Source organism: Leucoraja erinacea, chromosome 4 (genome assembly GCF_028641065.1).
Source record: "Leucoraja erinacea ecotype New England chromosome 4, Leri_hhj_1, whole genome shotgun sequence".
Taxonomy (NCBI): Eukaryota; Metazoa; Chordata; class Chondrichthyes; order Rajiformes; family Rajidae; genus Leucoraja; species Leucoraja erinaceus.
The window spans coordinates 37695503-37721240 of NC_073380.1; the positions used below are offsets into that span (position 1 = coordinate 37695503).

At 44.4% G+C, this 25738-nt stretch overlaps 1 protein-coding gene across 2 annotated transcripts in view; it reads right to left on the reverse strand.

Moving 5' to 3' along the window:
• Window positions 1-1990: 1990 nt before the first annotated feature.
• Window positions 1991-25738, reverse strand: part of tgs1 (trimethylguanosine synthase 1) — a 72322-nt gene continuing 48574 nt past the window's right edge. For both annotated transcript variants that reach the window (XM_055634057.1, XM_055634056.1), the window contains exon 13: window positions 1991-2153. In XM_055634057.1, the coding sequence (XP_055490032.1) occupies window positions 2043-2153 (111 nt within the window). In that variant the 3' untranslated portion in view covers window positions 1991-2042. The remainder of the gene's footprint in view (window positions 2154-25738) is intronic.

Below are 25738 nucleotides of genomic sequence, written 5' to 3' on the forward strand. Positions count from 1 at the left end.
CATATCCCGTGACTCCGCTATTTTTAAGTCCTATCTAGCTCTCTCTTGAAAGTATCCAGAGCCCTCAGTATCAACCGCCCTCTGAGGCAGATAATTCCAAAGACTCATAACTCTCTATGTGAAAAAGTGTTTTGTCATCTCCGTTCTTACCCCTTATTCTTAAACTGTGGCCCCTGGTTCTGGACTCCCCCAACATGTTTCCTGCCTCTAGCGTGTCCAAACCCTTAATAATCATTCTTGAACTGTTTCTTGAACGGTTGCAGTTCATCCAGTTACAGTACTCTTACGCTATCCCATAGTAGAAAGGTGAGATTCCAAACTAAAGTTAGAGCAACACATCCAACACCAAGGAGCCTTGAGGCAGGATAAGGTGAAAATGAAAAGCTTGTGTCACTTACTGGGGTAAAAGACATATAAAAAGCATGTGCGGATGTGGCGCCGATGGACAAGAAGCCGAAGCAAAGAAGTTGAAGCCAAATAACCGAATGGAAACTAAGCTGAAACGCCAAATAACCAAAAGAGTACGAAGCCGAAACGTCAACTAACCGAAAGGGTGGGACGCCTAAAAGCAAACTCACCGAAGGGATGAACATTGTCCCACACCTCCGCTCCACCTGACCCACAGCCCGCCACAGTGCGGCCGCATGGGGCAGACGAGGCGGAGGGTGGCTGTGGGAGAGTGGGAGCTGTCCCGAGGGATGCGCACCTTCGGCCACTTACAACTTGATGCTTGGGTTCAGATTGCGTGTGGGAAAATGAACCCCACCTTCCCGTCTCCACCGGACACAAACAGCTGGAGTAACTCAGCTGAACAGGCAGCATCTCTGGAGAGAAGGGATGGCTGGCGTTTCGGGTCGAGACTCTTCAGACTCAATCTTCAGGTCTGAAGAATGGTCTTGACAGGAAACGTCACCCATTCCTCCCGTCTCCACCGGTGGGAGTCATTATCCCACACAAGCCATAGGTGACTGGGCAATCTGAACCCAAGCACCAAGTTGTAAGCGGCCGAAGATGCGCATCCCTCGAGACAGCTCCCACTCTCCCACGGCCACCCTTGGCCTCATCTTCCGCATGCGGCCTGCACTGTGACGGGCTGTGGGTCGGGTGGAGCGGAGGTGTGGGACAATGTTCATCCCTCCATGGTGATGTGATGGACGCGGGGGTTTGGACCAATCGCTGACAAGTCCCGCCCCCGGCAAAGTCATGTCCGTTACTTGACTTTTCTGTTGAGCGGCATTCGGTTTGTTGGCTTGTAGGCAACGCCGCCTTTCGGGTAGGTGGCTTTCCGGCAGAGCACCCATTCGGTGAGTTTGCTTTTAGGCGACGCAGCCTTTCGGTAAGTTGGCTTTTAGGCGTCCCACCCTTTCGGTTATTTGGCGTTTCAGCTTCGTACACATTTGGTTATTTGGCGTTTCGATTTTGTTTCCATTCGGTTATTTGGCTTCCACTTCTTTGCTTCGGTTTCTCGTCCGTCGGCGCCACGTCTGGGTATCTATAAAAAGAGAAGCAATTACTTAATAAACACACATGGATGGCAAAGAGGATGAATATATTGTTGGCAATTGAAATGAAAGAAAGCACAATAACAAAATGAAGAAAATAACTGTGCCTTTTAAATTGAGGAAACAGTAGACAGTGGTAGAAGAGAAAGACATGTTTTGGTCATGAGCTACTGGGAAATAAGGCACGAGGTAATTGAGAGAAAATGAAAGTGAGAGAAATGGGAGGATTAGTATATACATAGTAAATGAATTGGTATGCCATATCTTTCTTTATTTCCTCCCTTATCATAGGCCTGGATATCATTTTTCAATCATCTCTGGTTACAGGAAAGATGACTGTACATTTGAGATGTCAATATGCCACCATTCTTCAGAAAGGTTGAATTAATCAGTTACAAGACAGTCAGCCTAACCCAGGGATTGTGAAAATTACTAGAAAAACATTGGGAGATGGAACAGTTGATCACTGCAATTAATATTGCACACCATTAAATGAAAGGGCTTTATTAGATTTTTTAATAAAAATCACAAAACCTTGATCTATTCATCTCTAATTAAGTCACCAAAATACGCAGTGATGGTCTTCAGTTTGTTATTGAGAAAATTCTGTTCAATTTCCACTCGTCCTCCTGGTCCAGCTAAGGATGCCACCTGCAATAATAAACAATCAAATGAGCAGAAGTGACATTAAAAAGGTTCCCTAAAGTTCCAATGTATTGCGGCAATTACATCAGAAGATAGAACTCCTCAAATTTTTATTTCAGTTCTTTGCCTCCCAAGTTTTAATCAATTAATTCAGCATTTATTTCAAATTGTAGTAATGGCTAAATAACAGAAAGAAACTGAGATCAAAATGCAACATGTTGCCAATCAAACAAATCATCCTCAAGATTCAATAATCTGTATAAAATTGCAGCTCCAACACACGATCTTTTCCTGGGAAAACCCCTTTTGGTTGGTATAAACACAAAGTGCTGGAGGAACTCAGTGGGCCAGGCTGAAGATGGAATGGACAGATGTCATTTCAATAGACAATAGGTGCAGGAGTCGGCCATTCGGCCCTTCGAGCCAGCACCGCCATTCAATGTGATCATGGCTGATCATCCCCATTCAGTACCCCATTATGCCTTCTCCCCATATCCCGATTCCGCTATTTTTAAGAGCCCTATCTAGCTCTCTCTTCAAAGCATTAAGAGAACCTGCCTCCACCGCCCTCTGAAGCAGAGAATTCCAGACTCAACACTCTCTGTGAGAAAATTTGTTTCCTCATCTCCGTTTTAAATGGCTTACTCCTTATTCTTAAACTGTGGCCCCTGGTTCTGGATTTCCCCCAACATCGGGAACATGTTTCCTGCCTCTAGCGTGTCCAAGCCCTTAACAATCTTATATGTTTCAATAAGATAACCTCTCATCCTTCTAAACTCCAGAGTGTACAAACCCAGCTGCTCCATTCTCTCAGCATATGACAGTCCCGCCATCCCGGGAATTAACCTCGTGAAACTACGCTGCACTCCCTCAATAGCAAGAATGTCCTTTCTCAAATTAGGGGACCAAAACTGCATTCAATACTCTAGGTGTGGTCTCACTAGGGGTCTGTACAAAATGCAGAAGGACCTCTTTGATCCTATATGCGATTGCTCTTGTTATAAAGGCCAACATGCCATTCGCTTTCTTCATTGCCTGCTGTACCTGCATGCTTACTTTCATAGACTGATGAACAAGGACCCCCAGATCCCATTGTACTTCCCCTTTTCCCAACTTGATGCCATTTAGATAGTAATATGCCTTCCTGTTTTTGCTACCAAAGTGGATCACCTCGCATTTATCCGCATTAAACGTCATCTGCCATGCATCTGCCCATTCCCCCAACCTGTCCAAGTCACCCTGCATTCTCATAGCATCCTCCTCACAGTTCACCCTCCTCAGACAGGAAGGCTCTGCAGAGGGTAGTGAGGGGAGCAGAGAGGATCATTGGCGTCTCCCTACCCTCGGTACAAGAACTGTTCCAGAGCCGCTGTCTGAAAAAAGCTCTGAGAATAGCTAAGGACAAACTGCACCCCCTCCACACACACCTGGATCTCCTGCCATCAGGCAAGAGATACCGTAGCATCAAAGCCCGGACTACCAGACTGCTAAACAGCTTCCTGCCACAGGCTGTGAGGCTGTTAAACAGTCACTCTGTACTCACAGTCACCTGATTCTGCGGCTTTGCACTGACATTTTAATAACTCTGGCACTGGCCACTAAAATCAGCTGCCCTGGACATTTTAATTATTGTTTTTACTGTATTTTAATGTTGCTGTTTTACCTGCTTTTAACTATTTATACTGTTTCATCAGGGACTGGATTGTTTTTACTGTTATTATGTGTGAAATGTTTTAAGTTTCATGTGTGATGCTTCGGTATTCCCTGGGAAACGTCTTTTCATTTTGCACTGTACAACTGTTGCTTTGCAAGATGACAATAAAGGTTGATTGATTGATTGATTGATTCACACTGCCACTCAGCTTTGTGCCATCTGCAAATTTGATGACCCGACCCAACCCCAATGTCATCTTCTCCAATTGTCGTCACTGAGAACTTATTTGGCCAAAGTATACTTTATTCACAATATACACTGTAAATTTGAATTGGGTCATATTATCTTCATTTTCTGTATCAAGAAATTCAACACATTTCATTACATTTTTGTCAATGCCACTGATGTTTCATCCTCAAACACTGCAACAGTGAAAAGATGTTACACAGGATTTAAAATGTTACTGTTCAATGATGGCAGGATCCTACGCTGAGGTTGTGACACAGTCACAGCATTGAGGTGCTGCCTTACAGCGCCAGACACCTGGGTTCGATCCTGACTAAGGGTGCAGTCTGTATGGAGTTTGTACGTTCTCCCTGTGACCGCACAAGTTTTCTCCCGGTGCTCTGGTTTCCTCCCACATTCCAAAGACCTACAGGTTTGTAGGATAATTGGTTTCTGTATATTGTCACTGGTGTGTAGGACAGAACTATTGTATGGGTGATTGATGGTCGGCACAGACTCTTGGTTCTTGGTTTCTTGGTCTTCCAAAATATTCCAAATGGAATTTAAACTGGAGGTTTTACCTCATGGTGGTACCCCTTCTCCCCCCTCCCCCACACCTCTCTCCTCCCCCTCTCCATCGCCCTGCTTTTCTCAGGAACTTAAGCTCTATCATACAGTATTAAAATATTCATATTTAGAACAAATTCAATTCTTCTTTGGCAGCCCCCTCGGGATCAAGGAAGACTTGTTTTGAGGGTAATAAGACCAATGTGGAAATGGAGGGTGGCACAGTAGCACGAGGGTAGAGTTGCTGCCTGGTTCGATCCTGACTACGGATTCTATCTGTAGGGAGTTTGTACGCAATCCTTGTGATCGCGTGGATTTTCTCCGGATGCTCCGGTTTCTATTCACACTACAAAGACATACAGTTTTGTAGGTTAATTGGCATCGGTAAATCAGACTCAGTGGGCTGAAAGACCTGTTTTCTCACTGAATCTCCAGAGTCTAATGATTTCTCCATAGAGGTGATAGCAGGCAGCTGATGGGGTTGGAAGATCACAGAACTTCAAAACCCCATTTGTTTAACTTATTGGCACTTCATATCATACAAGCACATTTACCAACAAGTTCACTAATTAAAAGGTAGACAAAAATGCTGGAAAAACTCAGTGGGTGAGGCAGCATCTATGGAGCGAAGGAATAGGTGATGTTTTGGGTCGAGACCCTTCTTCAGACCAACATCTGCAGTTCTTTCTTAAACAGTTCACTAATTAATGTACTTTATATTTTTAAAATGGAGTGCTTTTTAAAAAATGCACGTGCACATCTAGTTTTCGATCGCCAAACAGTTCTCATCATTAAATGCCATCTCTGTACATGGGTCCATGCACCCTACTTGGCCATATATTGAGAAAGCTGCATAAGTCTCCATTACAAAATCTTGCATGTGCTTTTGAAATAATAAATTTGAGAATTATACCACTGACATTTTGTTGTAGATTATTAATAAAAGCAGGAACAAAATAGAGCTAAGAGAAATATGGCTGTGATTAAATGTTTGCTTAATACTTTTAGTCATTTCTTTAATTCATAAGATAGACAAAAAAAAAAGCTGAGGTAACTAACCGGTTAGACAGCATCTTTGGGGAAAAGGAACAGATGAGGGGTCGTTTGGGGTCAAGACCCGTCTTGAGACTCGTCTCGACCCAAAACGTCACCTGTTCCTTTTCTCCAGAGATGCTGTGTGACCCGTTGAGTTATTCCAGCTTTTGTGTCTCTCTTCAGTTTAAGCCAGCATCTGCACTTCCTTCCCACACTCTTTAATTCATAATATTGACTTTGTTATTAAGAAGAGCTGCAGATGAAAGATGTAATTGACAGCATAGTGATGCAGTTGCCTTCACTGCTGCATTACAGCTGAGGGATCCAGGTTTGTTCCTGATTTTGAGTGCTATCTGTGGGAGTTCTCAGATCCTCACAAGGCTGCTGAGCTGGAAAGTTAATTGTTACTTCAAATTATCCTCCAGTGCAAGTTCATGGCACAACGAGTCAAACAGAAGATAATAGTTTGTGAGAGAATAAATAGATTGCAGGAGCACAAAGATAGGTGGAATAGCTTCCTCCTGTGCCAAATAATACAAGACGAGTGAATACATTTTTTCTGCTATTTGAGACCCATTAGATGTTGATATCCAAGAAGAATATTTTTCATTGGAGAATGCTTGTTAGCATTATTAGTATAATGCTTGTTAGCATTAACAAGCAAGATGTTTTAATTGCATTCCACATTAATTTGAAATGTTATATTTCAAACTTACTTTGCAATTTTTAATTGCCTCAGCCACGAGATAATTTTGGAGAATAATGACTGCGTTACTTTGGAAAATCGTGGGGCCTCCAGCAGCAGTGGGACATAATCATATCAAGTAAATAGAATTATAATAAGCTTTGAATATAATTATCAAAAAGAATGAGAAGATTTATTTGTAACAAAAAATAATGTACTCAGAGCAATTTGTGGAGTTGGAAAAAAAGGATTTGGCTTTTCCAGTTACCAGATCTGGAAAAAAAAGCTCAATCTGAAATGTTAATTCAGATCTCTTACAACAGATGTTATCTGACCTACTGTTATTCCAGCAATTATTTTTGAAAAATCCATGGCGGAAATGTTGTTTTCAAGGAGTTTGCCAAAAATGCATTTTTATATTGTTGACAGCTGGGTGCTTGTGTTTACATGGAGGAAGTTTGTTATGACTATCGGAAACCTATACGAGAGAGGCGCATCGAGTGTTTGGACTCAGGAATACTATGAGGTGTAATGGAACAGAGACAATATATTTTTTGAGCTATCTAATACAATGTAGATTAGTCTGTCTTTACTACATATATATATCACCACACAGATTATGCATGCTGCACATTCTTTATGTAGTCCGGTCCAGATCTTCATCCCTACCCTGGACACCGGTCTTGTTAAGTTAATAATGCATCACTATCTCTCTTTAGATTTGATGCAGACCACGGGGATGAAAGCATATCACGTTCCCTCCGCTTGTACTGCAATAAAGACTATTCATTATAACCGCTGTATGTGGGTCTGATTATTCAACACACAACTTGTGGAGTATTTGTATATTATATCATCCAGGGTAAATCAAAAGGGTAACAACTCTTTTTTGAGAAGCAGTGTGTGAAGATGAATGTGTAGAGAGGTTTGAAGTTACATAAATTAATGTACAGGATTACATGTACAGAAGGATAGCAACAGTAAGACAACACGAGATGACATCAAAAGTAATGCACTATTGTATGCAAGCTCACCAGTGTGGCTTTTCTATTCTTTTATTATAGCCATGTAATAACAGTACTTGTCAGAATGGTTCCATACCTTAAAACCACTGGAGGCACTTTTTTGTTAATTAATGTCGACAATTATAAACACTTAATCCATCAGAATGCTAGTTGTTCCCAGACCAAGGTCAACACTAATGATTTAAAAAAATGAAGGCAGTCTGAGGAGTAATCTAGCAATGAAAACAAATGTAAGTATTTCATGCTACTCGTATCTAGAGTTCTCAACAAAGTCTCAAAGGCAGAAATCTGATGGAGAATTCAAATGATCGAAATTAAATTAACCAAACAAAATTGGACAAATATTTTCATAACCATCATGTCCCCATTGCGAATTATACAAAAATGTTAAATGCTATATTTACCCAGGACTTGCTCTTTCTGTATGTGTGAAAAGAAACAATAATAAAACACAAACATGATCTCTAAATACTTCACAGTATGCTCAAAAAGAAAAGGTGCAATCACAAATGACCACCACCTTATATCAAGAAATGTGAAACAATGAGAAATGGGGAAACCGTAAAGATATAAACACAAGAAAAATAAGCAAACTTGATTACCAATTTTCAGACCAAAATCAAAATATAAATTTGCAATAGCTACATGGAATAAAAAGAAAGTTGGCTAACACACTGACTAGAGAATGCAGCACTGAAAAACTGTTCACCCAGGCCAGTGAACCCGGAGATGAAGTCGGGGCCTGGACTGGAGACTGTGGCGGCCGAACTGACGGCTGCAGTCTACAGCCAGGGCCAGGCTGAGAACGAGAACCAAGCCGAGTTCTACCCCAACCAACTTGACAGAGCTTGAGAGGATCTGCAGAGAACTCAATCAGGAGATTGGCGCTGCTCTACGACCTGGGTAGGTGCTGCAGCAGGGAATGGGAGTGAGGGGTGGAAGATGGGGGAACTGAGGAGTGAGATGGGGTGGGGTCTCTACCTCCCTCCCTCTCTGCCCCTCTCCCTCTGTACTCCCCTCCCTCTTTACTCCCCCCCTCCGTCTCTCCCCCTCCCCCTCCATCCCTACCCCTCCCTCTCAACCCCTTCCCTCTCTACGCCCTCCCCTCCCCCTCTACCCTCTCACTCTCTACCCCCTCCCCCCTCTCTGACTCCCTCCCCACTCTGCCCCCACCCTCCCTCTCTGCCCCCCCCCCCCCCTTCCTCTCTAGGGAGTGGTGAGTATTGGGACCAAAGGGTGAGTGGCATGCCCCCCACCCCTCCCTCTCTACCTCCTCCCTCTCTCTCTCTCTACCCCCCCTCCCTCTCCCTCTCTAGCCGTGACTGTTCAGTTGGGGGCTTTGAGTGGATGGGGCGGGGGATGGGGGAAAAGGAGCGAATTAATAATATTAATATAATATCAAGATGGGGGGGGGGGGGGCGTTAGTGTGTGTGTGTGTGTGTGTGAGATACCGCAGGCTCCCCCCTCCCCCCGCAACTGCGCATTGAGGAAACGGGTCCCGCTTGGTCTAGTGACTATTAAATTTAATGAGGAACTAAGTAACAGGTAAAATAAACTAAAGAAAGGTTACAGGAATAAAAAGAGCAAGGGATTTACATTGACAGGCAGATGTACAGGTAGGATCTTAAAGGGTATGCGGGACCCAAGAATTTAATAAAGTACCGTGCAGCTAAAACAAGGTCACTTCAATTTTTTATGAAATACTAATTTGATGAGCTGGTTTATGGTTGGCATTTTTGAGACACTGTAATGCAAGGGGTAAAGCAAGCAACTCGGTAACTAAAAAATGGAAAAACTGGTGGCGGCGGGAAATTCAAATTAACAACGGTCCCTTACAGTCGGCTTCATCTGCTTCAATTGCCGACTGCGGTTTATTTCCATAATGGACCAGCTCTTGACTTACCACCTGGACAACCTCTCTGCACCTGCACTGCTGGATACTCTCTGCACCCTCATCACTGGACTACCTCTACACCTGCTCTGCTGGACAACCTATCTGCTCCTTCAATGCTGGACACCTCGCTGCATCTGCACTGCTGGTCAACCTCTTTGCTCCCTCACTGCTCGACACCTCACTGCACCCGCTCTGCTGGACAACCTCTCTGCTCCCTCACCGCACGATACTCTCCCCACCTGCAGCTGCACCGCTGGACACCTCTCTGCACCCTCCTCATCATGCTCAAATACTCAACTCTGCAGATGACTGGTTTCTTCAACAACCACATCCCATCCTGCATCCAGGTCGTTAAACAGCTTGGACTTATGCGTCGACCCCATTTCATCCACAGAGGTTCTCGACGCAAGCTTGTTTGCTTCAACCACGGACATTCCATTCCATCCATTGCTCACTACCACGCTCTGCCCCCCCTCAACCGTGTCACCCCCCATCCCAGCTGACCGCACCCACTGTCAACCGGGACAACTTCAGATCTCTCCAGCCTGCCCCCATCCCTCCACCCTCTCATAATGCCAACTTTGCCCTCCTCAACACCAGGTCGCTCAACAACAAAGCCCTTGCCCTCCATGAACTAATCCTTGACAACACTCTGGACTTCCTTCTGCTCACTGAGACCTGGCAACAACCTAATGTCTTCTTCTCCCTCAATCAAGCATCCCCACCTGGATTTAATTACATCTCCAAACCCCACCCCTCCCGCCATGGAGGTGGCCTCGCTGTTATTTTCAACCAGAATTTTCAGGATCACTGAACTCACCTTCTCCCCAGTAGCATCATTTGAATTCCTCGCCTTCAAAGCCCTTTCCTCCATGACAGTCATCCTCATTTGCCGGCCACCTAAACCAAACCCCTCCTTCCTATCTGACTTCACTGAACTCTTCACACTTGCCTCATCCCTCTCCCCACGTCTGCTGCTACTTGGTGACTTAAATATTCACATGGACTCCCCCACCTGCAAGCTCGCATCTGAATTCGCCTTTTTACTTGACAACTTCTCTCTCACTCAGCACGTCACCTTTCCCACCCATGACAAAGGTCACATCCTTGACCTGGTCTGCTCCACAAATCAACCGGTACTCGACCTCCATCCATGCCTCTTCCCCCTCTCTGATCATAAGCTTATACGGTTCACCATCCCTTCTCCGACACCTCGCCCCTGCTTCCTCCGAGAAATCACCTTCCGTAATCTAAAATCCATTGATCCCCACCATCTCTCTGACCTCCTCTCCACCACTCTCCCCCTGGACTCAACCCCCATCTCACCTGATGATCTCACAAACCATCTCAACTCCACCTTGTCTACCTCCCTTAACACTATGGCCCCCCTCAAAACAAGAACCGTAACTTTCAACACATCTTCACCCTGGTACACACCTGCACTTCGTAAACTGAAACAGACTGGTTGCCGACTTGAACGACTCACAAATAAATCATCTCTCACAGTCCACCTTGAAGCTTACAAACTCCACCTCACTGACTACAAAGATGCCCTCATTGCTGCAAAATCTGCCAACCTCTCCTCCATATTCACCGATTCCTGCCTAAACCACAGAACCCTCTTCTCCACAGTGGGCAACCTCCTCAAGCCTCGAGCCAACACTCTCCCTACCTCTACTCCGGATCTCTGCAACTCATTCCTCCACTTTTTCGCTGATAAAATCAGCACCATCTATCAATCTTTATCCCCTGTACCCGACTCCCCAGCATCTACTCCACCACCTACCAAGGCCCCTCCTTTCAACATCTTCACTGACCTCCTTACCCCTCTCCTCCACACTGCATCCGCTCCCAGTTTGACCTGGTCATCCCTATTGAAATCTCCAAACTCATCAGCTCTTCCAAACCCACTACCTGCTCCCTCGACCCTCTCTCACTACCCTGCTGAAATCCTGCCTCCCCGTTCTCTGCCCCTACCTCACTAATCTCAACTCCTCATTGTCCCAAGGAATTGTCCCCTCCGCTTTCAAAACTGCTGCTGTTACACCAATCTTAAAGAAACCTGGTCTTGATCCCTCCTCTCTCATTAACTACCGCCCAATCTCAAACCTCCCCTTTCTTTCAAAAACCCTGGAGCGTATCGTTGCGTCGCAACTTCATTCCCACCTCCTTGCGTATAACCTACTTGAACCCCTCCAATCTGGCTTTTGCCCCCTCCATAGCACAGAAACTGCTCTCCTCAAAGTCCTCAATGACCTCCTCACCTCTGCTGACACTGGTTCCCTCAACATCCTCATCCTCCTCGACCTGAGTGCAGCCTTCGATACAGTGAACCATAACATCCTGCTCACCAGACTCAAAGACCTTGGCATTGAAGGCTCTGCACTCAGCTGGCTCCGTTCCTACCTTTCCAACAGATCCCACTTCATCTCTCTCCACAACCACACCTCTGCTACAGCCACAGTCACTCAAGGCGTTCCCCAAGGCTCCGTACTCGGCCCCCTCCTCTTCATCATCTACATCCTCCCCCTTGGTCAGATACTCCGCCACTTCAACCTGGACTTCCACTGTTACGCTGATGACACCCAGATCTACCTCGGCACCAAATCCCCCCCCCACCCCCCACCCCCCCCCCTCTCCCATATCAACTCCTGTTTGTCAGCTATAAAAACCTGGATGCAACATAATTTCCTCAAACTCAACAGCGATAACAGAATTCCTCCTCATAGGCTCCAAATCCACTCAGCAAAGTCAATAACCCCACTCTCACCATCGACGGCACCACCGTCTCCCCAGGCCCGCAACCTTGGCGTGATCTTTGATTCCACCCTCTCCCTTGAGCCTCACATCTGCCATGTCATTAAAACCTCCTTCTTTCATCTCCGCAACATCGCCAAACTCAGACCCTCTCTCACACCTCCCGCTGCTGAAAGACTCATCCATGCCTTCATCTCCTCCCGACTGGACTACTGCAACTCACTTCTCCTTGGCATCAGCTCCACCTACATCAACCGACTCCAACTGGTCCAGAACGCAGCCGCCCGACTCATCACCCACACCAAATCCTGGCATCACATCACTCCAGTCCTCAAACAACTTCACTGGCTTCCCATCTCCCACCGGATCAACTACAAAATCCTGATCCTCACCTACAAAGCCCTCCACCATCTGGCCCCCCCCTCTCACTTAACTCCTCTCCCCCTACCAACCCTCACGGTCCCTCAGATCCACATCAGCCGGTCTCCTCTCCATCCACAAGTCCAACCTCCGTTGTTTTGGGGTCAGAGCCTTCTCCACGGCAGCTCCCAGGCTCTGGAACTCCCTCCGCCAACTGACCCGCAATTCTGTGTCCCTCACCATCTTCCAGTCCCGTCTCAAGACCCATCTCTTCACCTCGGCCTATCCTTAGCCCCACGTCCCCCTCCCTTTTCATCTGTGCATTAATTGCCTCATATTGTGTTTTGTATTGAATTCTGTCTTTACTTTGTGTACTAGTCATGTCTCTACTATTTATTTCATTCCCCTTACATGTTTTTCCTCTACCTGCTAAATTTTTGTAAGGTGTCCTTGAGACTCTTGAAAGGCGCCCATAAATAAAATGTATTATTATTATTATTATTAAAACAATAAGTGTTTTGGAAAAATGCTTGGGTTAGCTTTGAGGAACCAATAAATCATGAGGCCACCTGCAAGGTCACAAGATAAACTTTTATCTTCTCAGAGACTAGCTCGCTGCCTGCTATGACAAGTTACTCTTATTTTTTACATTAAGGAGGATAGCTAGTTAACTGTTGTTCTTAGATTAGGGTAGACGCACAGGCTAAGTGATTATGTTATGTCAAGCAAACTCGTGTCAACTTCACCTTTGCAGAGTGGTAGGAAAGCTTCATCGGGGGGGGGGGGGGGGGGTTGGGGGTGTGGGTGGTAACGAGGGCGAGGGAGTGAGGAAAAGAGAGAGCGAGAGAGAGAGCCCTGACCCCACACCCGGCTCCAATACTGGACCTAAAGTGTACATTTCAGAACCAAGTTTTCCAAATGATTGGTTGCCAGATTATTTGAGTGTTATTATGGACAAGATTACTTCAGGCGGAGTTAAGTAACAGGTAGTTGCAAGGTTTAATGAAAATGGGTTAAGGAGAAAAGAAATACTTTGGAAGGTAGCAAAATGTATCACATTTGTAAGCTCCTTACTATACTCCCTACACACCCAAACCATCTCTAAACATTCAAGACAGTGGGACCAAATTCTGTTATACTCCATTTACAAGTTTGCAGATGACACCATGGTAGTGGTCCGGATCTCAAACAACGGCGAGATGGAGCACAGGAAGGAGATAGAGAGCTTAGTGACATGGGGTTGAGAAAACCTCACCCTCAGTGTCCTCAAGATGAAGGAGCTAGTTATTGGCTTCAGGAAAAGGGATGGTGTACACAACCCCGTCAGCATCAATTGTGCCAAAGTGGAGAGCTTCAAGTTCCGAGGCATAAATATCACCAACAATGTGTCCTGGAGCAAACACATCGAAGCTATGGCCAAGAAAGTGCACAAACACCTCTACATCCCCAAAAGTCTAAGTTCAGCATCACTTCCAATAACTCAAATCAGCTTCCACATACGCACCGTAGAAATAATCTTTTTAGGATGGATCACAGCTTAGTTCAACAAAAGTTCTGCCCAAGCCTTCAAGAAATTGAAGAGAGTTGAGAGGGAAAAATAGATCAGCCACGTAGCCATGTAATTACGGAGTAGACTTGGGCTGAATAGCCTGATTTTGCTCCTATCACATATGAACTTATTAGTTGTAGATGTATCCCAGTCCACCACATGAAACAGCCTACTATCAACTCCATCTACACTTCATGCTACCTTGGGAAAGCAGTCAACATAATCTACACCCCTGTCATTCCCTCTTCAACTTCTCCTATTGTGTAGAAGATGCAAAAGTTTAAAGGAAATACCATCAGATTCAAGAACAGCTTCTGACCCACTGTCATCAGACTACTGAACATCTCATAAGCCAATGATGTAGTCTCAATCTATCAACCTACCTCATTGAGGCCCTTGATTTTTTTTTTCTTCTGTTAATAATATATGTATTATGTGGTAATACTGTATTCTGCAATGGCATTTTTCTCTTTGCACTACCCGCTGTATTTGTGTATTGCTTGATTATACTCATATATAGTATGGTATGACTGGGCAGCACATAAATATTTATTCACTGCATCTCGATACACGTGACAATAATAAACCAATTCCAATAAGGATGTAGATATTGTTAGAAATTTTTGGTTACAGTTAAAACTATGTCAAAACTGGTTGGGATGTCTTAAACAATGGTGAATATGACAACTTCCCTCATGAAAGGCAGTTTGGCAGAGATGCTGTAGAAAAATAGCATTTGTATTAACACTGGGAAGGTGGGAGGTATGGATTGAAGGTAGCCCGACAGCCTTATTAATGTCTTGGTAAAAGTGAGGGCTTCCATTCTTGTTGAAATTGACACTGATGAGTGCAAGTAATTTGAAATTTTATTTCAGTCCACGACTAGGTGACTGTCCAGACTCTAAAATCTTTTCCAATACAATTAATAGTTAAAAACAGGCAGACATTTGACGCATGCCAAAAACATCAAAGACAGATGTTAATTAATTCTGTAACTTATGTGATCCAAGAAGTACATTAATGTTTATTAGAATGGTACCAAGAATAGCAGACATCAATTATGTGGCTGCAGTTTAAAGTATGCTTGAGAGAATTAACATGAATTGTTTCCCAAGCTGTCTGATCTGTCGAGAGCTTCCAGCACTGTGTTTCTGGAAACAAATCTACAGGGGAGAATCTGGTATCCAGTGGAAAAAAGCTTGGTAGGCCGAGGACATCCATTTAATTGTCAAAGGAATTAAGCGAGAAAAATTACACATTGAACTGCAATCTGGTATGGTGTGCCCAAAAGGGTGAGAATCAGATTTAATGGCAACTTTTAAATAATAGTTAAATAAAAATGTTAAATTTACAAATCGGCACAACAGTGGGAAAAGAACAAGGGGAGTGAAACTAATTGACTGGTCCATTCAAAGCCATGATGATCTCTTTCAGTGGTAATTAATTGTTGTTTATAAAATAATATTTTATGTTAAAAAGAAAGCACAAAGTTTAGGTTTTGATGAAACAGGAATTCTTCACCGGCAAGATCTAAATCAGTTGCCTGGAAATGAAATGAATTGTCAGCATCTCAAGGGTGAAACATGCTTTCTGTATTGTTCTTCGACATCTGTGGTTGATGCTGAGCAAGCAGGATATAACTGAATAAGCAATTTAATAGGTAATAAATCTTTGAAAAAATCACCATGATCTGAACCTCATACAATAGGTTTCTCAGTCTGTTCACTCCTAAACAAACAGCAGCAGTAGAACCGTCAAATTACAAAATGGCTATAATCACAAAAATGAAAAAAATATTAACTTGGACTCAAGTTTATTTAACTATGAGGGCAAGGAAAATATTTATTAATGAAAGTAATCAGATTCTGAATATAAAACACACATGATTTAATTATTCTGGAAATAATAAATTATCTATACAGACATGATATTCACCTCCAGAAAAAAAGTAGGAAGTATTGGCCGTGGGTCCGGAGAGGGTTCAGGGGGCTCCTGCATTTTCAATCATTTGAAAGTAATTCCTAAGCTTTCTGCTGGTAGTTTACATAACAGAAGTTTAGAATTTTTCTAACACATAACCAGTAAAATAACCTCCAAAAGATAAATATTTCATGAAATAATTGACTTCATTCAGCTAAAAAAAGTTACAAAAAGTGTTACCTGAATTTATAAATGGGCTATTTGTAAAGATGCCATAAGAACACAAAAGCCAGGAGGAAGGGCCCCGCATCTCTCTAACCCCCACTATCATGCCAGTATCATTCCCTTTCCAGTTGCAGCTCCATATGGGAAACACTGTTGTATTTTCCCCACAAGAGAGGAGGGGGAGGGGATCACCACCCCGCAGCCATCACCCCCATCTTAGTTGTCCGGGAGTCCCGATCACCCCGAGCCCACGCTCCTGTTCGTGGCCCCGCATCTCACCCGCTCGCGCTCCGGTTCCATCCGACAAACGAGCACTGTCACGCCTCATATGGCGCTGCTGGGCTGATCTCAGCAGCAACCAAAGAGCATCGTTGTGTTCCCTTCGCCCACGGCCTTCCACGTGTCCCCCCCTCTATTGGCTGACTTTGCTGACTTCCATCATGAATCACAAGCTTGCCCGCCTCCAGACCGGTAACTCCAGTGACTCTCCTTCCCTCACACTTTTATTTTACAATCTTGCCAACTAAACTGTGTCAAAATCGGGCACAAAAAATTGAAAAATCTGATTCATTGTTAGAAAAGGAAAAAAAAAATCGGAATTCCGATTTAAATCGGAAGAATATCATGCCTGCTATAGTAACAAGAACAGTAAATTCTGCAAGTGATCAGAGCACTATTAAAAGCACAAAAGTTAACAATCCAGGTTGAAGACCTGAACTGAAACAATAGCCGTTTCTCTGTCCATAAATTCTGACCTGTAGAGTGCTTCTAGCATTTTCTGCTTTTGGAAACAAAGCTACAGGAAATATACTGTTTAAAAAAGAAAATAAATATTTTAATACCAAATGGAAGATCAAGAAGCAAGTGATCTAAGTGGCCAATTTAGAGCAGACTTTATTTTTCTATCTGATAGAATAAAATGCTCACAAAACAATACCATATCCTCTTCCTGGGCATGTTGGTGCCGGTCGGACTCAATGTCGAATTCTCCAACTCGATAACTTTTTTCTTTTTGTTTCTGTTTGTATGATAACTGGCCTTTTTCCCCTACCATTCTATTTTTTCTTTTCTTTTTTTTTATACAGCTGGAGTGAAGAAGGGTTTCGACCCAAAACGTCACTTATTCCTTCTCTCCAGAGATGCTGCCTGTCCCGCTGAGTAACTCCAGCTTTTTGTGTCTATCTTGCTATATGAGTGAGCTTGCTTAGCAGAAAATGACTGCCACAATCACTAAAACAGTAACTGAACTACAAAAAAAACTTCATAAAGTACACTGAGGATGTGCAAAGTTGTGAAAGATATTTCAAAAATATTGATTTTATTTTTTCCTTGTTACAGTCCTTAAAATATACATATTTAACCAATTTTTGGGTCATCCCTTCTGTTATTTACAAATTTACCCCGGAGTCATCAAAGTGGGCTTTGAGTATACTCATTATAAACAAAAAACAGTCAGACAAGCTAGCAGGAAAGCAGCTGTGAAGGTTTCAGGACGTGACTGGCATATTTCCTTATTAGGCCTTCAGTTCCCCTGTTCTCACTGGCATGGAGTTTAGGAAACCTGTGGCCCCACTTAAAACATTGCTAATGATACAATCTATTGATATTTGAAACCCACAACCTGTCTGTTTTGCAGTAGTTATTCACAGATAATTTATTGCACGTCCCTTAAAACATGGAAGTTAGGGCTAGCTTTCCTAAATGGTGCCAATTTCCTTGGGCTTTAAAACCCATGAGTTTAGTTTAGTTTAGAGACACAGCATGGAAACAGGCCCTTTGGCCTTCTGAATCCGTCAACCACCTATTCACACTAGTTCTATGTTTATATTAACAAGGTTATTACCTGGGATGGCAGGACTGTCATATGCTGAGAGAATGGCGTGGCTGGGCTTGTATACTCTGGAATTTAGAAGGATAAGAGGGGATCTTATTGAAACATATAATATTGTTAAGGGTTTGGACACTCTAGAGGCAGGAAACATGTTTCCGATGTTGGGGGAGTCCAGAACCAGGGGCCGCAGTTTAAGAATAAGGGGTAAGCCATTTAGAATGGAGATGAGGAAACACTTTTTCACACAGAGAGTTGTGAGTCTGTGGAATTCTCTGCCACAGTGGGCAGTGGAGGCCGGTTCTCTGGATACTTTCAAGAGAGAGCTAGATAGGGCTCTTGAAGATAGCGGAGACATATGATATGGGGAGAAGGCAGGAACGGGGTACTGATTGTGGATGATCAGCCATGATCACATTGAATGGCGGTGCTGGCTTGAAGGGCCGAATGGCCTACTCCTGCACCTATTGTCTTGTCTATTGTCCATGTTTTCCTACTTTCACATCCACTCCCAACACACCAGGGGCAATTTACAGAGGCCAATTAACCCACAAAGCTGTACGTCTTTGGGATGGGGGAAGAAATCAAAGCACTCAAAGAAAACCCACAGTCACTGGGAGAACGCACAAACTCCACACAATCAGCACTTGAGGTCAGGATCGAACATGGATCTCTGGCTCTGTGAGGCAGCAACTCTACCAGCTGTGCCATTATACTGCTTTAAAAGTGAAGAGAGATATTAAAATACACTTGTTGATGAAAATGGTAATTGTTGAATAAGGAACCTCAAATTAGTAATCATAATGCACAAAGCTGTGCATAACAATTCTATAAATTCGCACAAAATAAAAATTGTTGTTTTGTAAAAAAAAGTCCTGTCTTGTTGGTAGGCGAGTCAAGAATGTACATTCATCAAAAGCAGCAGATATATATAATTGTGAACAAAGCAAGATTAAATGTCTTTTTAGGTTTCTTTAAACTCTACTTTAGAGACAAAGCATGGACACAGAACCTCCGGCTCACTGAGTCTGTACCAACCAGTGATCACCCCGTACACCAACACTATCCTACACACTAGGAACAATTTTATAATTAATAAAGAATCAAAGAAAATTAACTTATAAACCAGTACGTCTTTGGAGTGTGGGAGGAAACAAGAGCACCCAGAGAAAACCCACACGGTCACAGAGTACGTACAAAATCTGTACAGACAGCACCCGTAGACAGGATCGAACCTGGGTCTCGCGCGCACTAAGGCAGCAACTTTACTGCTAGGCTGCTGCGCCGCCCCAAAATAATGTAAAGTGTCTGAAGTATGCCAGCGGATACTTAACAGATCTATTCGCAGAAGGTATACATTTTATACAAGTTGCATAGTTTTTTGCTCACTGAATGGATTGCAGCAGTACAATGTTAATTGAGTTATTAGTTGTGTATATAATACTCTTAATGAATTGCACAAATACTACTTCACTGAAATTTGGTTAAAAGGCCTCCATCTCCAAAAGCATTTTCACATGGAAAAGGGAAGTTTATTCTGTAAGAGTTTAATGGGTCCTCTAAATATGTCCTACAGTATTGGATACATCAGTAACATAACCAACAGAGGAAGAGAGGAATGCTGCTTCCTGCAAATCAATCCTGCATGGAATTAAATAAAACTAACACATAGAAATTAAACTAATTGCTAATTTAAACCATTGCTAGGCCTTCTACTATCTGCAGGTCATTCAATTTCTTGCGGAGGCAGCATTTAATCTGCATTTTTGTTTAAAAGTAGAAAACATTTTAAAATACAATGGACAGTAGAATTATGTAGGATTAGATTTTTTTGAAAAGTCTTTGATGCACACTCCTGATGGAATGGATAGATTTCACTAAGTATTTTAAACGTTATAAGTCAAACCTCAAGCTGCTCCGTGAATTAGATTATCTACCGGAAATAGATAATTGGTGACTTCAGCAAATGCACAATAATAGCAAAGGGCTGTCACTTCACTTCATTTGAAAATAATTTAGTTTTGATAACATCAACGGTAAATAAATAGTTTCCAATCATTCCACTCTCTTGTCAATCCAGCTCTATAAAGAGAAAAATTAAGCATCTAGCCAAATCATGCCAGCAGACATAAGTTCAACATTCAAAAGCAGCCATGAATTAGTAAATTAAGCATATTGACGCATCACTTTCTAGTCAGATTTCAATGTCTGTATAATCAGAGGAAAAACCTAGACCCTGATTAGTAACCAAACCTACTTTGGCTGTTAATGACAATACTGGAAAACTTACTTCAGTTGTTCAAACAAAAGTTGCTCTCTCAAAAGACACAACTATATTTAGGTTTCTGTTACTGATCTCCACAGTCAGCATTTGCCTGTCCAGTAATATCATGCCACTACAACAAAATAAAAACCAAAGGGTGTGTTTATCTTGATCCTTGTTCCATGCAAAAGCTCTTTATCTAAATTTTGACGCTTAAGCAACTGAAGCCTTGTTATTGGCCAGGTAAAGATAATGCAGATGGACTCAAAGTGGGAAAATGTCACTCGTGCTGCCCCAGAGGAAACTGTACCAATGACAGCTATTATTAAATGTTGGATAACATAGTCCAAGCTTCCAATGAATGGTGTAGTGGTGTAGTCAAGAATCTTTAAAATGAGACAAAAACCCATTGTAAAGTAAAATAAATACCCTGTACTTTGTAAATGGTGCAAAAAAATGGCTGTGGTTCAATGTGATTTAGATCTATGTACTTAGATCACCAAAATCCATCGGCCTGGTAGAACAAAAAAAGTCAGAAAGAACACACTGTAAAGACTACAGAAAGGATGTTTTTCTATGCATAGTAAAGACGGAGAATACGTGTGGGGAGGGGGGGTGTAGGCGGGCGAGAAGAAGCTCAGAGAAAAGACGGGGGTTGTGGGGAGAGGGGGGTATTATGGGGAGGCGGCAGGAGCCAGTGAGGGGGACCAGAGAGGAAGGGGCTGGAGCTGGTGCTGCGATGGGGACTCACAGGGGGCGCTGGTTGCTCTCCTCTGCCGGAATCGGTTTCGCCGCTTTCCGTTTGGCGACATCTCCTGCGCCGGGCCACTTCCGGTCCCTCCGAAAATTATGTCCAGTTGAAACCTCTGCTGGTCATCCTCAGCCCCAGTAAAGACGCGATGGCGCAGGAAGGGGCGGACCATCGCTCGGAGTGACAGAAGAAAAGACAAATCCACGCGGCGCTGACTGGCAGATCGATCTGTGCACCCGCGGATTTTAGGATTTTTAAACCTCGCTAACTTTTACAATAGACCACCAATCGGAACAAAACTTGGTGCACTCGCAGCACAGGAGAACGGTGAGTGCTATCATGTACAGTTTTTGCACAAATAGAAAGACCAAGCAAACCGGAAGAGCACAAGATCAGAGTTTTAGTTATAACCCTTTTTAAATGTTATTTCTTGTTCCAATGATGAATACACTCATACGAAATGCCAATGATATCATGCTTAAATTTAGAAAAAATTAGGAGTGACATTGTTGAACCCTTGGTTAAATTTGATAGGACTTGGGGAAGATTTATTCAACATTTTCATATGACATAAATTGTCCCCTCTCCAACTGTTATAATAATTCTATTACCTTTATACAGTGGAACGGACTTGACGACAAACAGGGACTTAAATTGTTGAAATTCTTTGCATCCCAGATTCTGTTTTGCTTTTTTTTTCTAGTTTAGGGGGGTTTTCGTTTTTTTTTCTTTTTTTTCTTTTTATCTTTTTATTTTTATATATATATAAGGTCTCTTTTAAACACTTAACTATATTTACATAGAGACCGGGGAGGTCTATATTCAATGTGTATTTTGGCACTGGACTCATATTTAGGTTATACCTGTTATTACAGGTGCACAACCTTTTATCCGAAGTTCCAAATAACGAAAACCTCCGAATAGCGACATTTTTTCAGTCCTTGAAGAAAGGTCCTTGAAAACGTTCACCGAGGGCGGCCCGCAGAGGTGACAGCGGAACCTCCGGTCGGTCCTCGAAGAAAGGGGAACTAAATCCCCATTCATAAAAGAGAAGGTGAGGGTATATTGCGCGGGAGGGTTAATAATTGACAATCTGCTGCTGCCTGCCTGCTGAGTTAAAAAGTTCCCACGGTAGACACGATACACAGTGTATCGTGAGTCTTGCATGAGAACTTTTTAACTCAGCGGGCAGGCAGCAGCAAATTGTCGCTCCCTTCAGTTTCACCCCACCTACACCCCTCTGCTTCCCGGCCATGTGTGTGACCCCTTCCCTCCCCTCTCCAGCTCCCCGCCCATTGCACCGGCACGGGGGTTTTGCACTGTCTTCACGTCGGAGCTAGTGGCAGTCACCGGAGACGTCAGGACCAACGGGACACCGGCCCCCAGCAAGCACGGAGATCCCAGAGACCCACAGCCAGCAGCAGCCCAGTCCCGTTCCAATTCCAGAGGAACACGCTCCCCGTAGGGACCGAAGCTGATGGTGTGCAAGGTGCGTCTTGGTCTTGAGGTTGCGGATGAGGGGGCGCAGCTCGGGCTGTGACGTCTCCGGCCACCCCCCTGTACAGGAGCTGAGACTGGGAACTGTGGAGTTGTTTGCAGTTGCAGAGGGAGGGGGCAAGGGCGGTACAGTTCCCAGTCTCAGCTCCAGTCCAGAGGGGTGACCGGAGACGTCAGGACCAACGGGACACCGACTGCAAGCACGGAGATCCCAGAGACTCACAGCCAGCAGCAACTCTAGCCCAGCCCCGCTCCAACTCCAGAGGAACCCGGGTTGCGGATGAGGGGGCGCAGCTCGGGCTGTGGGCGAACTGCCACTTGTCGCTGTAGCGGCCCATCGGGGAGCGGGTTCCTGTTGGTCCTGACGTCTCCGGCCATCCCCCTGGACAGGAGCTGAGAGACGTCAGGACCACCAGAAGCCGCTCCCCGATGGGCCGCTACAGCGACAAGTGGCAGTTCGCCCACAGCCCGAGCTGCGCCCCCTCATCGGGACACCAAACCCCAGGCTCACTGCAAGCACGGAGATCCCAGAGACTCACAGCCAGCAACAACTCTAGCCCAGCCCCGCTCCAACTCCAGAGGAACCCGGGTTGCGGATGGGGGGGCGCAGCTCGGGCTGTGGGCGAACCGCCACTTGTCGCCGTAGCGGCCCATCGGGCAGCGGATTCCTCTGGAGTTGGAGGGACAGGGAGACACAGCGGCTTTTGAGAATGGTGGGCAATCACTTCCAAAGTTCTGCCCACACAGTCAGTACACCTCTCCTACACTTGTCTTCCGCACTAAGATTATCTCGCAGAGAATGATCCCAGCCTAACCCTCCCTATTCTCTCCTATTCTGCAAGAAAAAACTACATTGAAGACTCAAACTCCCGATCGAGTAACTGCCGGGATCGAGGCGCAAATTCGCGACCTTGCGGATATGAGCCGAGCACTCTACCACTGAGCCAGCTGTTAAAATCTACGCTAAAAATCTTCCATTCCGAAAGCCGAAAAATTCTGAATTACGAAAAGTGTCTGGTCCCAAGGCTTTCGGATAAAAGGTTGTGCACCTGTAATGTAATCCTGATCCCTATGTATTAATATCATTGTTATGTTTATCATTTTTTTTTTGTAGTCTTGTTTTTGTTTTTGAAAAAAATAAATAAAAAGATTTTAAAAGAAAAAGAAAGAAATGCCAATAAGCAGACCAGGAAGTGAATAACGCATATTTTATCTACTTGTCTATATGGTGCAAATGCCATCTGGTGGAAATATCATGCAAACCAAATTCAAATTTAAAGAGCCTTCTGTACAGGAACAAAATGCAAACTGCTGGAGTATCTCAGCAGATCCATTAGTATCTATGTGGTGGGAGGGAAGGAACTGAGACGTTTTGGGTGGTAACCCTGCATCTGGACAGCTAACCTTCTGAATTTCTCCAGTTGTCAGCTTTTTGCAAGTACAGAGACCTTTTTCTAAGATGAAAGATTAAAACACATGGAGTCTGTGCAAAACAAACCAAGTTACTAATACAGGTGCACAACCTTTTATCCGAAGATCCAAATAACGAAAACATCCGAATAGCGGACATTTTTTCGGTTCTTGAAGAAAGGTCCTTGAAAACGTTCACCGAGGGCGGCCCGCAGAGGTGACAGCGGAACCTCCGGTCGCTCCTCGAAGAAAGGGGAACTAAATCCCCATTCATAAAAGAGAAGGTGAGGGTATATTGCGCGGGAGGGTTAATAATTGACAATATGCTGCTGCCTGCCTGCTGAGTTAAAAAGTTCCCACGGTAGACTCACGATACACAGTGTATCGTGAGTCTTGCGTGGGAACTTTTTAACTCAGCGGGCAGGGAGCAGCAGATTGTCGCTCCCTTCAGTTTCACCCCACCTACACCCCTCTGCTTCCCAGCCATGTGTGTGACCCCTTCCCTCCCCTCTCCAGCTCCCCACCCATTGCACCGGCGCGGGGGCTTTGCACTGTCTTCACGTCGGCGATGCCAGCATACAATGCCAGTCACCGGAGACGCCAGGACCAACGGAACACCGACCCCCAGGCCCACTGCAAGCACGGAGATCCGCGATCAGCAACTCCAGCCCAGCCCCGCTCCAACTCCAGAGGAACACGCATCCGAACATGTATGGGCAGAAGCTGATGGTGTGCAAGGTCGTCTTGTTCTTGGGGTCGCACAGCTCGGGCTGTGGGCGAACTGCCACTTGGCGCCGTAGCGGCCCATCGGGGAGCGGATTCCTCTGGAGTTGGAGGGGGAGGGGGGTATTGTGCTGTTTGATCGCCCCCTGCTATCCCAGGGACAGGGAGACAGGACGTTCACCGAGGGCGGCCCGCAGAGGTGACAGCGGAACCTCCGGTCGGTCCTGGAAGAAAGGGGAACTAAATCCACTTCATAAAAGAGAAGTGGAGGGTATATCGCCTACCTGGAAGAAACCGGACATTTTTTCCAGGATGTCGTCTGCACACCAAAGCTCACGTTTGGCGCCAAACGCACATCACCTCTGCTGCACACGGATACAAGAGTGTGAAAATGTCGCCTTAGGCCGCCTAAGGGCATGTAGCCCCGCTAGGGTGACATGAGTGCAAGAGGTGATTCAATGCTGTGGTCACATTTACAAATTCAGGAATTCATTCAACATACTGCATTTCATACAGACATTTATTCTGCAAGAAAAAACTACATTGAAGACTCAAACTCACGACCGAGGAACTGCCGGGATCAAGGCGCAAACTCGCAACCTTGCGGATATGAGCCGAGCACACTACCACTGAGCCAGCCATTAAAATCTACGCTAAAAAATTTCCATTCCGAAGGCCGCCAAATTCCGAATTACGAAAAGTGTCTGGTCCCAAGGCTTTTGGATAAAAGGTTGTGCACCTGTATAATAATCACGCAACGATTATTATGCAACTAAAATGAGTCATTAATCAACATGTTTTAATCAGTGGGTATTTTAACCAGTGATGGAAATGGGGGGGTACGCAGGGGTACGGTGTTCCCCTAGATTTCAATTTCCAGCTCGGGTTTAATGAGTACTGCAGAAAGATTTGAGCCGTTTCTCACTTTATTCAACTCAGACAAAAATGATTTGTTAACTGCCACTGTTAGCATTTGTTATCAGCCAGTAGTTAACAGTAGTTATACAATGTGTCATCAATACATCGATCCACATTCCTCAGTAAATGTAATTGTGTTTTAACACCGCGTTCCTTTGAATAAAATTCAAGGGAGAAATATCTTAAACTCACTGTCAGGGCTACCGGACCGTGAGCACGGGCTCAGGTAAAGTCACGTTATTTTATTATTCCACGTTATTTTATTTGCCTCCCTGCCTCTGTGCCTCTCCCCCGCTCTCCGCTCT